The sequence below is a fragment of the Atractosteus spatula genome, chromosome 3 (genome assembly GCF_055471065.1).
Source record: "Atractosteus spatula isolate fAtrSpa1 chromosome 3, fAtrSpa1.hap1, whole genome shotgun sequence".
Lineage (NCBI taxonomy): Eukaryota > Metazoa > Chordata > Actinopteri > Semionotiformes > Lepisosteidae > Atractosteus > Atractosteus spatula.
Genome location: NC_142708.1, coordinates 72,257,522 through 72,270,032, shown reverse-complemented (window position 1 = coordinate 72,270,032; position 12,511 = coordinate 72,257,522). Strand labels below are relative to the sequence as shown.

The 12,511-nt window shown below is 46.8% G+C and overlaps 1 protein-coding gene across 2 annotated transcripts; it reads right to left on the bottom strand.

The window, feature by feature from the left end:
• Positions 1 to 1,817: 1,817 nt before the first annotated feature.
• On the bottom strand, positions 1,818 to 12,163 carry LOC148838676 (cdc42 effector protein 2). 2 transcript variants are annotated; one of them, XM_088912245.1, is made up of 3 exons: positions 12,058 to 12,163; positions 5,765 to 5,830; positions 1,818 to 5,244 (listed from the first exon to the last, which is right to left on the bottom strand). In XM_088912245.1, exon 3 carries the CDS (start codon positions 5,172 to 5,174, stop codon positions 4,419 to 4,421), a length of 756 nt encoding a protein of 251 aa, XP_088768371.1. In that variant the 5' UTR covers positions 5,175 to 5,244; positions 5,765 to 5,830; positions 12,058 to 12,163; the 3' UTR covers positions 1,818 to 4,418. The 2 variants fall into 2 exon arrangements, with proteins under 2 accessions (XP_088768371.1, XP_088768370.1); XM_088912244.1 differs by having other exon boundaries at positions 1,818 to 5,830; positions 12,045 to 12,137.
• Between the last annotated feature and the right edge of the window lie 348 nt (positions 12,164 to 12,511).

Genomic DNA, 12,511 nt, shown 5'->3' with positions numbered 1-12,511 from the left:
CGATTGGTCACTTAGTCTTCGGGGGAGACACAATAGGAGTTGCTAAATGGGTGATCTCGATGTCAATCACACTTCTTCCCCGCCCCCTGGTTAGTGCGCCCCGAAATCTAGACCTGATTAATCAATACCAATAAAAAAAATTATGTCTTGTTGCTGATATTAGACCTGAATAGTCGAGGCCAGAGAAGTCTAGCTTTCCCTGTTGGCACGGACTGAACAGTTTCCAGCCGTCTATAAAAATCCAGTTACTGAGCAAATCAACTTTGAAGTAATACAAAAACAAGGAACATAGACCTTTTTAGCAAACCATAATAACAAATTAATTGATGTTTGTAGATTTATAATCAAACTTTATGAATTATCCGCCTATAGGTTTTAATTAGGAATATGACTTTTGTGTAAATGATTACTGCATTTTTTATTTGGAGAACGTGTGGGAACACCGTGCAAAGGTTACTAACGTTTCTGAAACATGGCTTTCAGCTCTTCTTTAGAAAAAAAATTGCTTACACTTAAATAGCGCTTTTCTGGACACTCCACTCAAAGCGCTTTACAGGTAATGGGGATCCCCTCCACCACCACCAGTGTGCAGCCCCACCTGGATGATGTGACGGCAGCTATAGTGCGCCAGTACTCTCCCCACACACCAGCTCTCAGTGGGGAGGAGAACAGAGTGATGACGCCAGTTCAGAAATGGGGATTATTAGGAGGCCATGATTGGTAAAGTCCAAGGGGAAATTTAGCCAGGACACTGGGGTAACACCCCTACTCTTTTCGAGTAATGCCCTTGGGTTTTTAATGACCACAGAGAGTCAGGACCTCGGTTTAACATCTCATCTGAAGGACGGCACCTTTTTCCTAGTATAGTGACCCCATCACTATACTGGGGCATTAGGACCCACACAGACTGCAGGGTGAGCGCCCCCTGCTGGCCCCACTAACACCTCTTCCAGCAGCAACCTTAGCTTTTCCCAGGAGGTCTCCCATCCAGGTACTGACCAGGCTCACACCTGCTGAGCTTGAGTGGGCTGCCAGCTGTGAGTTGCAGAGTGAGATAAAAAGATGATTAAATCAGAGTCAAGCCACACTGAAACGTCTCTTTAGTTCATTTTTTTTAGTTTAAGTCTGTTTCATTCCTAAAAGAATCAACCCCGTCTATTGTTTTAGTTTAAAGGGCCAGTTCTTCACAAAGATGGCAGTGCAGAGTGGAGGGAGGGGCAGCTCGAACCGCATTTCAGGCACCAGAGGAGTGTAGGAGCAGGCCTTGACCCTTGAGGTGGATGTGCTCAATAACACGGCTGGAGGAGCTGTAACGAAGGTAACGAGGCCAGGCGCTCCCAGCCCCGGACTCAGACGGTCAGGACGCCGCGATGAAGCCTATGCCGTCGGGTCTCTCCTGGACCTGCTGGTAGGCGGGCTTCTGGGTGTCCATCTCCCAGTGCTGAGCCAGGAATAGCGAGAGCGCCAGGCTTAAATAAGGAGACAAAACATGTACTGCACCCTGGGTTATGCACAAGGCCAAGCTGCACCAGATCCTGATGTGTTTGTGTGTGCTCCCTTTTGTGCTTGGTGTGGCGTTAGGTGCATAGGTGCTTAGGAGTCTTCTCCTGTTGATATCACATGGTTCACTAGTGTTTGTACAGTTGGTGCTTCTGAACCAGAGCTGCAGTATCTTCTCGTATTGTGAGACATGGTTTGTGTCACAGCCAGTAACTCATAATCTCACTGATTCAAAAGATTTAGAGGGAATATAGCTAAAGAGATTTGAAAACCCCCCCAAAAAAACAGCAAGGAAAACATACAAATTTGGAGTGACGTCTGCTTTCACATTCATGTTTATTGACCTCAATACCGAGGCTAAATACATACAGAAACATTTTTGTTTTAAAAAAAGTTGCCATTTTGTACTACAGAGACAGATGTCACACCACGCTGAGGAAGGGCAACTTCTGAAATTAGAGAAATGTTTGCTGCGACATGTTACTGACTGTAGACGTCCCGCTTGCCTTGAGCTGAAGATTTCAGAATAAATAATCGCAACAGTCACTTGCATGGTGTTCCTTTTCATGTCAATCAGAACATAACACAAACTGCGAAATAATGTTCCTTCCAGAACAGAAAATCAGTTTCAAAAAAACATTTTTTTATGATTGTCTCTTTCTTTTTTTCACACATTTATTTGGACTTTCTCCTCTCCTTCATCTGCCTTGCACAGTCCACAGCACAGCAGATAATCTACTTCCCAGACCACAGCTTCATTTTAGTTCCCAGCAATCCATTGAAATTTCAAGGCAACAGTATCCAGTCACATTCCTCCAAGGAGTCGTCTGGCCTGCGTTCCGGCTGAACTCTTACACACCTCTTCTTCGTCATCATCAGCATCTTCATCATGCTATTACCCACTGAGCTTAGCACATCAAACATCTCCCCCAGTGTTTAGATCCGTGCAATTATTAGAATCCCCAGAATAGTGATGGAAAATGTATTAAGCTCAAGCAGGGCCTGAAACACATCTTAAAACATTCAGAAATCAAAAAAGATTGTGAACATTGACGGAGATTTTAAAAAATGCAGAATTACAAGAGAGATCATTTCTTTCCATCTGTCACCATACCCCAGTAGCATAACTCAGTCTCAACACACAGTCCTGCCAAGAAAAAAATGAAGAAAATGAACTGGCTTCGCTTTAAGGCATAGCTTTTAGGATTATTCGTTCGTGTCAGGTTTTTAAATGTGTCGATTTCGTGACCTTCAGAAAAGCAAGAGAGCTGCGCTTCTCCAGGCCGCTTCTAGTACCGACCAATTACCAGGTGTACTACCCTTTCCTTCCACTAGATGGCCATATGAACAAAGTGCAGTACTGCAGAGAACTGGACCGGTGAACAGTTTGTTAAAACTATCGAAAGTCTTCCAATAAAATAAATATATATTTACGCCAGCTTTTAGAATTTGTAAACAGTACTTCCTGTCATTCCCCCTAAAGAGATAAATGCACTAAATGTCCTTATAAATTATTTTGAATAGTGATTTCAGTAGATATGTCCATGCAAGATTTCTGAGTGCATAGAATAATCACCATCTTCCTGTGTTGATTCATCGTCCAGTTATGGTCAGGCGATTGAACATTTTGATATATTTCAGAGGTGGAATGAAGACTCCCAATGCATCGTAGTATGAGCCACATCCCAGTTTTACAAAGCAAAAGCTGTAGTCCTCAAACCAACAACAGCATGTTTCATTGTGACCTTAATCTGTCTAAAACTCTACAGATAAATTTACACTTTGAAACAGATGTGTCCAAAATTTGATTTTACACCCCGAAACGGATTAAAACTGCTGTGCAGTGCGAGTCATCTTTCCATCCCTCTGGAGTCACAGTTTCCTGGTCAAGGAGTGACAGACTAACACACATTGTAAACACAGGCCCACGAGCAGGCGAGGGGTAATGATGGTGGTTTATGTATACGTGATTCTCACATCAGTAAATCAGTTGTATTTCATGTAAAAAGACTGCTGCCATTTTCAGGCTGAAAGAAAAGGAAGGTGGAAGCTAGACTCAACCAATGAAAATAAACTCACAAAAGAATTCTAGATACAGCTCAGCAGCACTGCTCAGTTTTCATTTCACGTCTGTGTTAGTTTTGTAGAAAAGGAAAATATAATCGTTTGAGAACTTCTGGCTCACGCCTTAAGGATCTCTTTTAGATTCCTAGCAGATGACAAGTGTTTAAGATCGCCTGATTCCACCACCTTCCGTCTTTTCAGTAAACCCGAATTTCATCCACACAGGCGCAGTCTCTGTGTCTCTGTGTCTTCTCTGTCCTTCATCGCTCAAGCCTCTGGCTGTGGGAAAACAAGTACGGTTGCATTTCGTGAGCAGGGGCAGCACCGGAAGCAGGGCAGAGTCTTTCTCAGGGCTCAACGTGCTGTGCGCCCCATGTCCTCTCGCTGGCCGAAGCCGAGAAGCAGGGAGTTCGGAAGGTGGTGTGGTGAGATCAGGTGTGCGCGGAGCACCACCAGCACAGAATGGAGCAGCAGCACGAATGCGAACGCACAGGGCTGACTAACACCACAGGAGTTGTTTTTGTAACATTGAGGAGTATATCTGAGTGTCACAGTGGGGCTGGGTTCTGTTAAAAAGCCATCATGAGGTTTTCTCAGAACTGCGGAGCAGACGTGTTTTGGCGAGCACAAGAATATGGCAGCATATTTAAATTGTGTCCTCATCTGTCTTGAAGCCCCCCTCAGTTATATCAAATCTATGTCGCTAGTTCGGTCCTGCTCCTCTCGAACCTCTGGGGTTACGGTGCCATTTCAGGTTTTTTCTACACTATCCGTAACGCACGTAGCTCATCATCAAGTCCATGACAAAGGAATCGGCAGCTGGGGTGGGGTGTCGGTGTCACAGCTGCCGAGCCTCACAGCTCGTAGTCCTCGTCCTGCGCCTTGTACTGGTCCATGATCCTCAGCACGTCCTCCAGGATGGACGGCCCCAAGTCCAGGTCCAGCCCCAGCAGGGACTCGGAGTTGGGGACCCCGGGGGACGCGCTGCGCTCGCTCTGCAGGTCCTCATTGCTCAGCCCCGCGTCCGAGTCGAGGCTGAGCCCCCGCCTGGCGTCCAGGGGCGGGCCGACCCCCAGCACCGAGTCCTCGGAGGACGCCTCGGAGAAGGAGCCGGAGGACGCCACCAGGCGGCCGAACGCCGGGATGGAGGCCGAGTGGCTGAGCTCGGGGTCGCTGTAGACGCGGGGCCCCTCGCAGCTCACGGACATGGAGCGCTGCGCCGGCGGGGTCTCCTCCAGGTGGAGGCGGGGGGGCTTGGGGGGCGCCTGCTCGGGGCTGAAGACGGGCAGGGAGACGGTGTTCTTGAGCAGGGTGGGCGCGGTGCCGGCCGGCTGCTGGCCCCTCTTGTCCGCCGGGGAGTTCTCGGCCCTCCCCCTCTCCGCGCTGCGGGACCGGGCCCGGCTCATGCCGGGGAGGAGGTCCAGCTTGCCCTGGATGAAGCCCACGTCCCCGAACATGTCCGTCTCGCCCTCGGGCCCCACGTGGGCGCTGTGGCGCAGGTCCCCCAGGGGCGGGCTGATCATATCCCCAGACAGGATGTCCCGCAGCTTGAGCTTCTTGCCCCGTTTCGGGGTGGACGTCTTCAGATACATTGGCGTCTTCGCCGGCATCCTGTTGCCCAGAGTGATCTGCTCCCAGATATCTCCCTGCTGCGCCGCACTGCTCCGCGCTGCGTGACTCCTGCAGGAGACCGGGGGGTTAATCTCTGTGCAAGAGCAGCCTGCGCATTAGCTGGCACCGTTTCTCTCTTCTTTAAACAGGAACAGATTAGACCAAGCGGGGATTATATATATATATATTTCCAGGCCAGATCTCCCTCGGGCCAACGGAAGAACAAAAGGGATGTTTGTTTTCCGGATGCAGTGCTGTTGTGGTCTTTATTTCTGTGTTCTCTAGCCCCCCGAGTCTGACCTGAGCGGCTTGAGACAGGCTGGTGAGAAAGGCCGGCTCCTTGCTGAGGGAAAAGCTCCGACACGCTAAATTCTAAAAGTCCAAAAACCACCGAAAGCTTTTTTTCCCCCCCAGCTTGATCTTGGGGAAGCTTCTATGCGATGGATCCTTTGTCGAGCAAACCTCTCCCATATGCTGAGGGTGCTTCCCCCCCCCCAGTGAAGTTGCAGTTAGAAAAGCAAGTCCTTGGGGACTTGGAATAACGATAACAACAATATTCTTCCGTCTGTCTCGTGCTGCACTCCTATACCTGGCAAGGATGTGCAAAAATTTGGGATCTCTCGGAATGTGGTGTCGGGGTGCTATTCCCGCAGATCTGCAGAACAAACAGAAGAGAGAGATTTAGAGAAGAGACCAGCATGAAAGACACAATATAGGCGACACAAATAGCTTTGTACTTGCTCAATACTAAAATAATAGAGCACAAACAACTCCTTCAGATCTTCCTCCCAGGCTTCTCAATGGTGTCTTTTTTTATTTTGTGTGCAAAGACGAATGTTTGGCTGACCTTGCTGGCCTTTCTGGTTGGGTTCGTGAGTGGCTAAGCTATTGAAGGATATTTTAATATCAGGTGAAATACCTTCTTATAGCTACTCATTCAGTGCAAAGATGGCTAATCAAAAACTTTGCAGGTATAGACAATCACCAGCTATTTGACTGTATCTGGATTGTGTTCCTGCCATCTCCGTCATTCAAACCAGGGATGAGCAGAGCACTTATCACGCCATCGCTGCTGACCGCCTCAGGGGGAGAACTGCTTACAGATGAATTCTCGTCCCAGTGTGTAAGACACTGGGTGTCTGTCCCTCTGTGGTACAGAGATTACTGAAAACTCTCATTTGCTTAAGACAACAAGCAGAGAATGATCCTGGTCATAACCCCTATGAGAAACAAACTTCTTAAAAAAGTGTTTAAAATTAAAGTGATTTGGCTCAGCTCCTCTTGATCTAACCAAGGCGTGACAATACCGATAAAGGGTGTGAGCGTGGGGAGAGGCAGGGGTCAGACTGCAGCACTCCTGCAGCGTCCAGAGCCAACAAGCCAGGAAATCGGCCAGATTATAAAGAACAAGGAGGACACGGAGGCAGGAGGGCTGGTTGGGAGGGATTTACATGGCTGCAGCAGAAATTAAATCAGAGTTTTCCATTCCACTTTCTTCCTGGGGGATGGAACTCATGCAGGATTAGGGAGCCAGTGCACCGACACTTCCAAGACGATTCTCTGATCTTTTTAACTCCAGTGGAACATTTTCACCACATTCCGCAAACTCCAAATTCTGGTTCTTGACAAACTATGAATGTGGGGAAAAAAATATTTTTTACACCACCTCTCAAGACATGAGACACACGCCTTCACACGCCAAGTCAGGAGCTGGTTCTGCCCTGAGACGAATTGTGTTAAAAGGTAAATCTCCAGCCAGCATTGTCAGCCTCCTCGCCTCAACTCTCCTTCATCTTATACCCACTGGTGGGGTGAGAGGGCAGCAGGTTCAGAAGATCACAGCCCCTGTGAGAACTACATTACCCATAAGGCTGCAGGGAACACGCTGCTCTCTCACACACCCCCCACACCAAGTGTCACAAAAAGTACAAGCAGAATTTGCTCTTAATGCACTGATAACTTCTCTAAAGCACAAAGACGACAGATTAGCTGGAGAAAAGGAGAGACTTCCCCTGAAACACAGCAATTGAGATTTTAAATGGTATCTGTTTGTTTTAGAGAGATTGAAGAATTTGTGCACATTTTACACAGCGGCAACACACACTAAAAGGAGCTCCGTCAGAAGGCCCTGAAGGGGGTCCTTTACTTATTTCCTGAAATCAACAGCTCATTCTCCATTCTGCAGAAGAGTACATCAAAAAGGCATTCTAAGTTGAATACATCCTCATGTGCTGCTGCTGAGCATGTCTGCAAGAGCTGGACCAGAGGACCCTGCGGCTCTTCAGAGCCAGAGCTGCCTGCCACTGGCCCTGCTGGTTCCTCACAAACCTGCACTTGCTCCACATGTACAAGTTGGACAGCTATCTCCAGCAGTTCTCCGAGATCGTTTCCCATAAATTCTGCTTCTGGCGGAGGAGTGTGTCAGGTCTACTTCACTTCCTCCTGAGCACCTGTTCCGTTTTATTTATGCAGGGCGCTGTTTTGATTTTTTATTACCACTGTGTTCCTGCCACTTACTTATTTTAACCAGGGAGGGCTTTACACTAATTATAGCCCTGTGCCATCATGGTAATGTTGTTACAGTTTTAAGAGCTTGATGGTTTCTCAGTTTCGCTCTCTGTCAGTTATAGAGTGCCAGACTGACAGACTCACTCCTCTCTCTCTGTCAGTTATAGAGGCTCACTCCTCTCTCTCTGTCAGTTATAGAGTGCCAGACTGACAGACTCACTCCTCTCTCTCTGTCAGTTATAGAGTGCCAGTTATAGAGGCTCACTCCTCTCTCTCTGTCAGTTATAGAGGCTCACTCCTCTCTCTCTGTCAGTTATAGAGTGCCAGGCTGACAGACTCGCTCCTCTCTCTCTGTCAGTTATAGAGTGCCAGGCTGACAGACTCGCTCCTCTCTCTCTGTCAGTTATAGAGTGCCAGGCTGACAGACTCACTCCTCTCTCTCTGTCAGTTATAGAGGCTCACTCCTCTCTCTCTGTCAGTTATAGAGTGCCAGGCTGACAGACTCACTCCTCTCTCTCTGTCAGTTATAGAGTGCCAGGTTGGGAGGCTCAGTAGAGTCTTTGTGTGTAAATACTAGTGAGGAGACATTTTCTCCTTTTCCCTCTTCCCATCTATCCAGTATTCCCTCATGTTGCCAGCACAGGATCAATATTTAATTTGTTATTTATTTTCAGTTATTTGTTTTCTAAAATACAGGGTTACACAACTGCAAAAAACACTCAGGCCTAAATCTACAACGCTCCCATCAACAAGTGGCATCACATCCTGTGTGAGCTTGTATTTGCAGAGTGGGCCTATTGAAGAAATAAGGATGGCGGGGCACCTGGCTATAGCACTGAATTTGCTGTGAAAATGAGGTGAGTGTGACTATACCAGCAGCGTATACCACATGTGTGTGTTTCCCCTTGGCCATGGGCCTGTGCAGAGTCCGAGACAATGGACTGGGCTAATTATGTCAGTTCTAGTTAAGGCCAAATCACTCCTATATTCTATGCAAACAAACAAAACTGAAGCAGTGCCGTAAATCTCCTGACAGCCTTCAGTCTGGACTTAAGGGGAGTTCCTCTACTTCTTATATCATTTGGAAACTAAAGGCAGGTTGGTTGCATTCATGATTCACATAACAACATCCTGAGCTGTTACTCTAAGCTAATTAAGACAATGTTAGCCAACTGTAGGACTGCAATGTGCTCTTCCTCCTCACGATAAACAGGAATCCTGCATGAATCAACCAGTGCAAATGACAAAATTACAGGACAGAAACATTGTAGCATTGCAGCTTAGTAAACTCCAAGTTGACAATGTTGTCACAACCAAGATAATGCTATATTATAATCAAAATATAACACAATGCTATTGGAACATTAACTTGTCAGCTCTGGAATCTGTAGCATTCTGAGAAACTAATATTTATAATAATATTTAAATTTTACTTTAAAAATGTTCTGAAAGGGAAATATATTTGGTTAAAAGTGTAGAATTTAAAACAAGGAATATTGCTTTGAAATTGTACAGTGCGCTAGTAAAAGCTCATTTAGAACACACTCACACACCTGTGAAATCATGGTCTTTATACAAATAAAACTAACTGCACCAGAATCTGTCCAAATGAAGAAAATGAAGGTGTATGCCCAAGATTAAGGGAATGTAATTCAATCTCTTTAGTTTTCAAAGACTGATAAAGTCAGCTTTGTCAGAACTTCACACCATGAACACAGTGAAACAAGGAAACAGAGTGGGAAATAAATGAAAGTGCATTTTAAATTTTTTCATTACACAGAGAGTTGCAGGAGTCTGTAACAAGCTACCCAATCCTGTTGCTGAACCCTGACTTCCTTCAGGAAAAGACTGGATAGGGGTCATTTAGCTACAAGCAACCACACTAGTTAGATGGGTCGAGTGGCCTCTTCCCCTGAGTTACTTTTAACTGTCCTTCTTATGTTCTGTGACGTAGTACTGACTGATAACCAACATTCACCCTGTTCAACTGAGCCCAGATACACTGACTTAACAGAATAACATAACAGTGATATAACAGAAAAAAAGAACTTATTTTTTTACATAAAGCTGGTTACAACATCCTCTTGCTAAACCTGATTTGAACACCCCAAGAAAGCAGATTTTGTAGTCTTAAATAAACGTATGTGTTAGAAGTGTTACGTTAATATTCCCTTAATCCACTTACTTAAAATGCAGTTCTTAGTGTAACGTTAACCAGCAGGCTTTCTGTTCAGACCTCCTCTTATGTAAGCTCAGCCCTACGGCAGATCCTTAGGGAAACGGGATCAGATGTCTGTGTTTTCTTTTTTTTTTTCCGGAGCAATACAGGAAAACTGCCTATGGAATCTGGGAGAGTTGCAAATTTGCCTCCCTTCCCAAAACACCCAACATCTGCTTTCCATCTCTTTGCCACATCAAGGTCCCGTTAGTTCAACCCTGCTCTTTTTGTCAGGCACGCACACACACACACACACACACACACACACACACACACACACAACCTCCGACCTCTCCCAGGCCTCTGGTGCTCCCTTCCACCCATCCGAAGGGTTCTGGTTCAAATCCAGCCGCACGTTCAAGCCCCAGAAATGCGAGCAGGAAAGTCTCAGCATTTCCCCGGAAAAGGTCACAAGGCCCGGGAACTCTCACCTCGCGTGGCAGGAGTCATCTTACTGCACCAGCACGGCCACAGGATCTACCGGGGCTAAAAATGAACTTCTCCAGTTCCGTCTCGACATATAAATACACCCAGCTCCTGTCAAGTGTGATCGGGGGATCAATTCTCTGGGCGCAAAGCGCTCTTTTTTCGTTGTAGGAGTTCTGTCAGCAACTTTATAACTTTTGTGGCATCACACTTTTATTTCATTAGAAGCAAAACATACAGCTGCTTTTAAAAAAAGGGTGTGTCACCGATTCACTCACAATACAGGCACCACCCAGGTTTGAAAAACTACGTATTGGTGCTGAGCCGTGTTCCATCGCTGCTTTCATTCTGGTTAGTATATTACCCCGGACCCTGACTTAAAAATAAGTCCGTGTCACTGAGGTGACCATAAGCAATATATATAACTCCAGGCGTGCCCCAGAGCAGACTCAGACATGTTGGCATCTGATCTGACCTGGATTGGCTGTGCGCGTCAGGAAGGGCCTGATGCAGACGCTCACGCACCGAAAAGAGGCTTGTGTTTTCTACACCGCGCGTTGAACTGCAGTGGAAACTGCATTCTTTCCGAGAGTCGTTCGTGTGAAAAAAAAAAACAGTGGCCCCTGTCCCGTTTCCTGAGGCTCTGCGCACTGCGATTGAACCAGATAACTCAGGTTACTGAGACCGAATTCCGTTACGGTTATCACGAAGTCTGGGAAAAGCCCCTTTTTTTAGGTAGTGATGATTCACTTTTATCACCGGATAAATCCACCCCTTCATTAGAAACCGCCTCGCTTGGCTAAATTCACCAGAGATTTCCCTCACAATAACCCCGCGGACGCGATGAGTTCATCCCGTTTCCCGGACGTTTTCTGTTAATTCCATTGTACTCTGCATCTCCAGCTGGAGTACAGTAATCCACACCCAGCCTCGCTATTTCTAAAACGTCGTGAGATTTGAGCGCCCTTATAAAAACTGCGGAGACTTATTTACGATGAAAACATCTAATCTGATCATGCTGTGGATAAAAGGGGTTGCTATGTTATAGACCGTGGTCTTTGACCCGGGTATTGCTTGGGACTTGCTACCTGTCCAGTACGATGTCTGTAGGACTATTTTTTTTAAGTCAACACTACATGAAAAGGGTTTAAAAAGAATCTGACAGTTTATAGTAGCTGTCACAAAAGTAAACTGTAACTCTGATATGTTTAAATTTCGCGCGGCTCTTCCCCTACGCATGCAGGTTAAATTAAACCCCTCGTAAGTCTTCTGATTAACAGCATTTTCTAGTTACTGGTAACCGGTCTGCATTCTGTTTTCACGTGGGAATACTGAAGTAGGAGACGCTTCTCAGTTGCGCGGCTGTGTATACGCTGTCTATAATAAGATACTTAATCTTCTTAAGGAGAATGACGCATCTTATTTTATATAACCCACATAGCTGATACATTAAGAGTCGCCCATTACTGAACTATTACAGATGTCACGCAACTTTCGGAAAAGGGGTGACGGACCTAGACAGACCCAAATCACAGCGTTACTGTCCACATAATCAATGGTAAGACTTAATGAGTAACTACTCTCCCCGCAGAATCGTTTCCGAGTCCGTAAAAAAAAAATGTTTTAAATAGTTCAGAAGCGCAAATGAATAACAGCTGATTGATTAAGCAAAACACAATCGAAAGTGGTAGCAAAAGCGAATGAACGACTACCGCACCGGGGGTACTCGCCTGCAGTAGCCCGTGTCTCGTCCCCGAGTGGAGAAGTCCGCGCAGAGGCCGGGCCCGCTGTGAGGTGTCACGCGTTCCCCGCGACCGCGATGCCAACTTAGAAGCTCCTAAACCTCTTATGTGACTCACGAGCCCGGGAGGGAGGGGCCGCGCGGGCTGTGAATGGCTGAGCCGCCCCGAGGTGCTGGGTCGCGCGCGGGTGAGAGAGAGAGAGAGAGTCACATCTGTTCAGGGCGCGAGAGCTTCCAGCTGTTGTCCCGCACCGCTCGGTTACAAGTACCCCCCCCCCTCTTCCTCCTCCCCCTTCTGTTAGTCGTCGGGCAATTTCACAATCGCATTTCCTTCAAACTCCCACAAGAAACCCCCCCCCCCCCCCCCAGTGAGACCCTGGCAGTAAGAGACGAGCGACTCGGCGCCCATAAACGTCTTCCCTGCCAAATTTAACACTTCACGT

Excerpts from the sequence above, each read along its gene's own strand:
- LOC148838676 (XM_088912245.1), bottom strand. The coding sequence starts at position 5,174 with ATGCCGGCGAAGACGCCAATGTATCTGAAGACGTCCACCCCGAAACGG.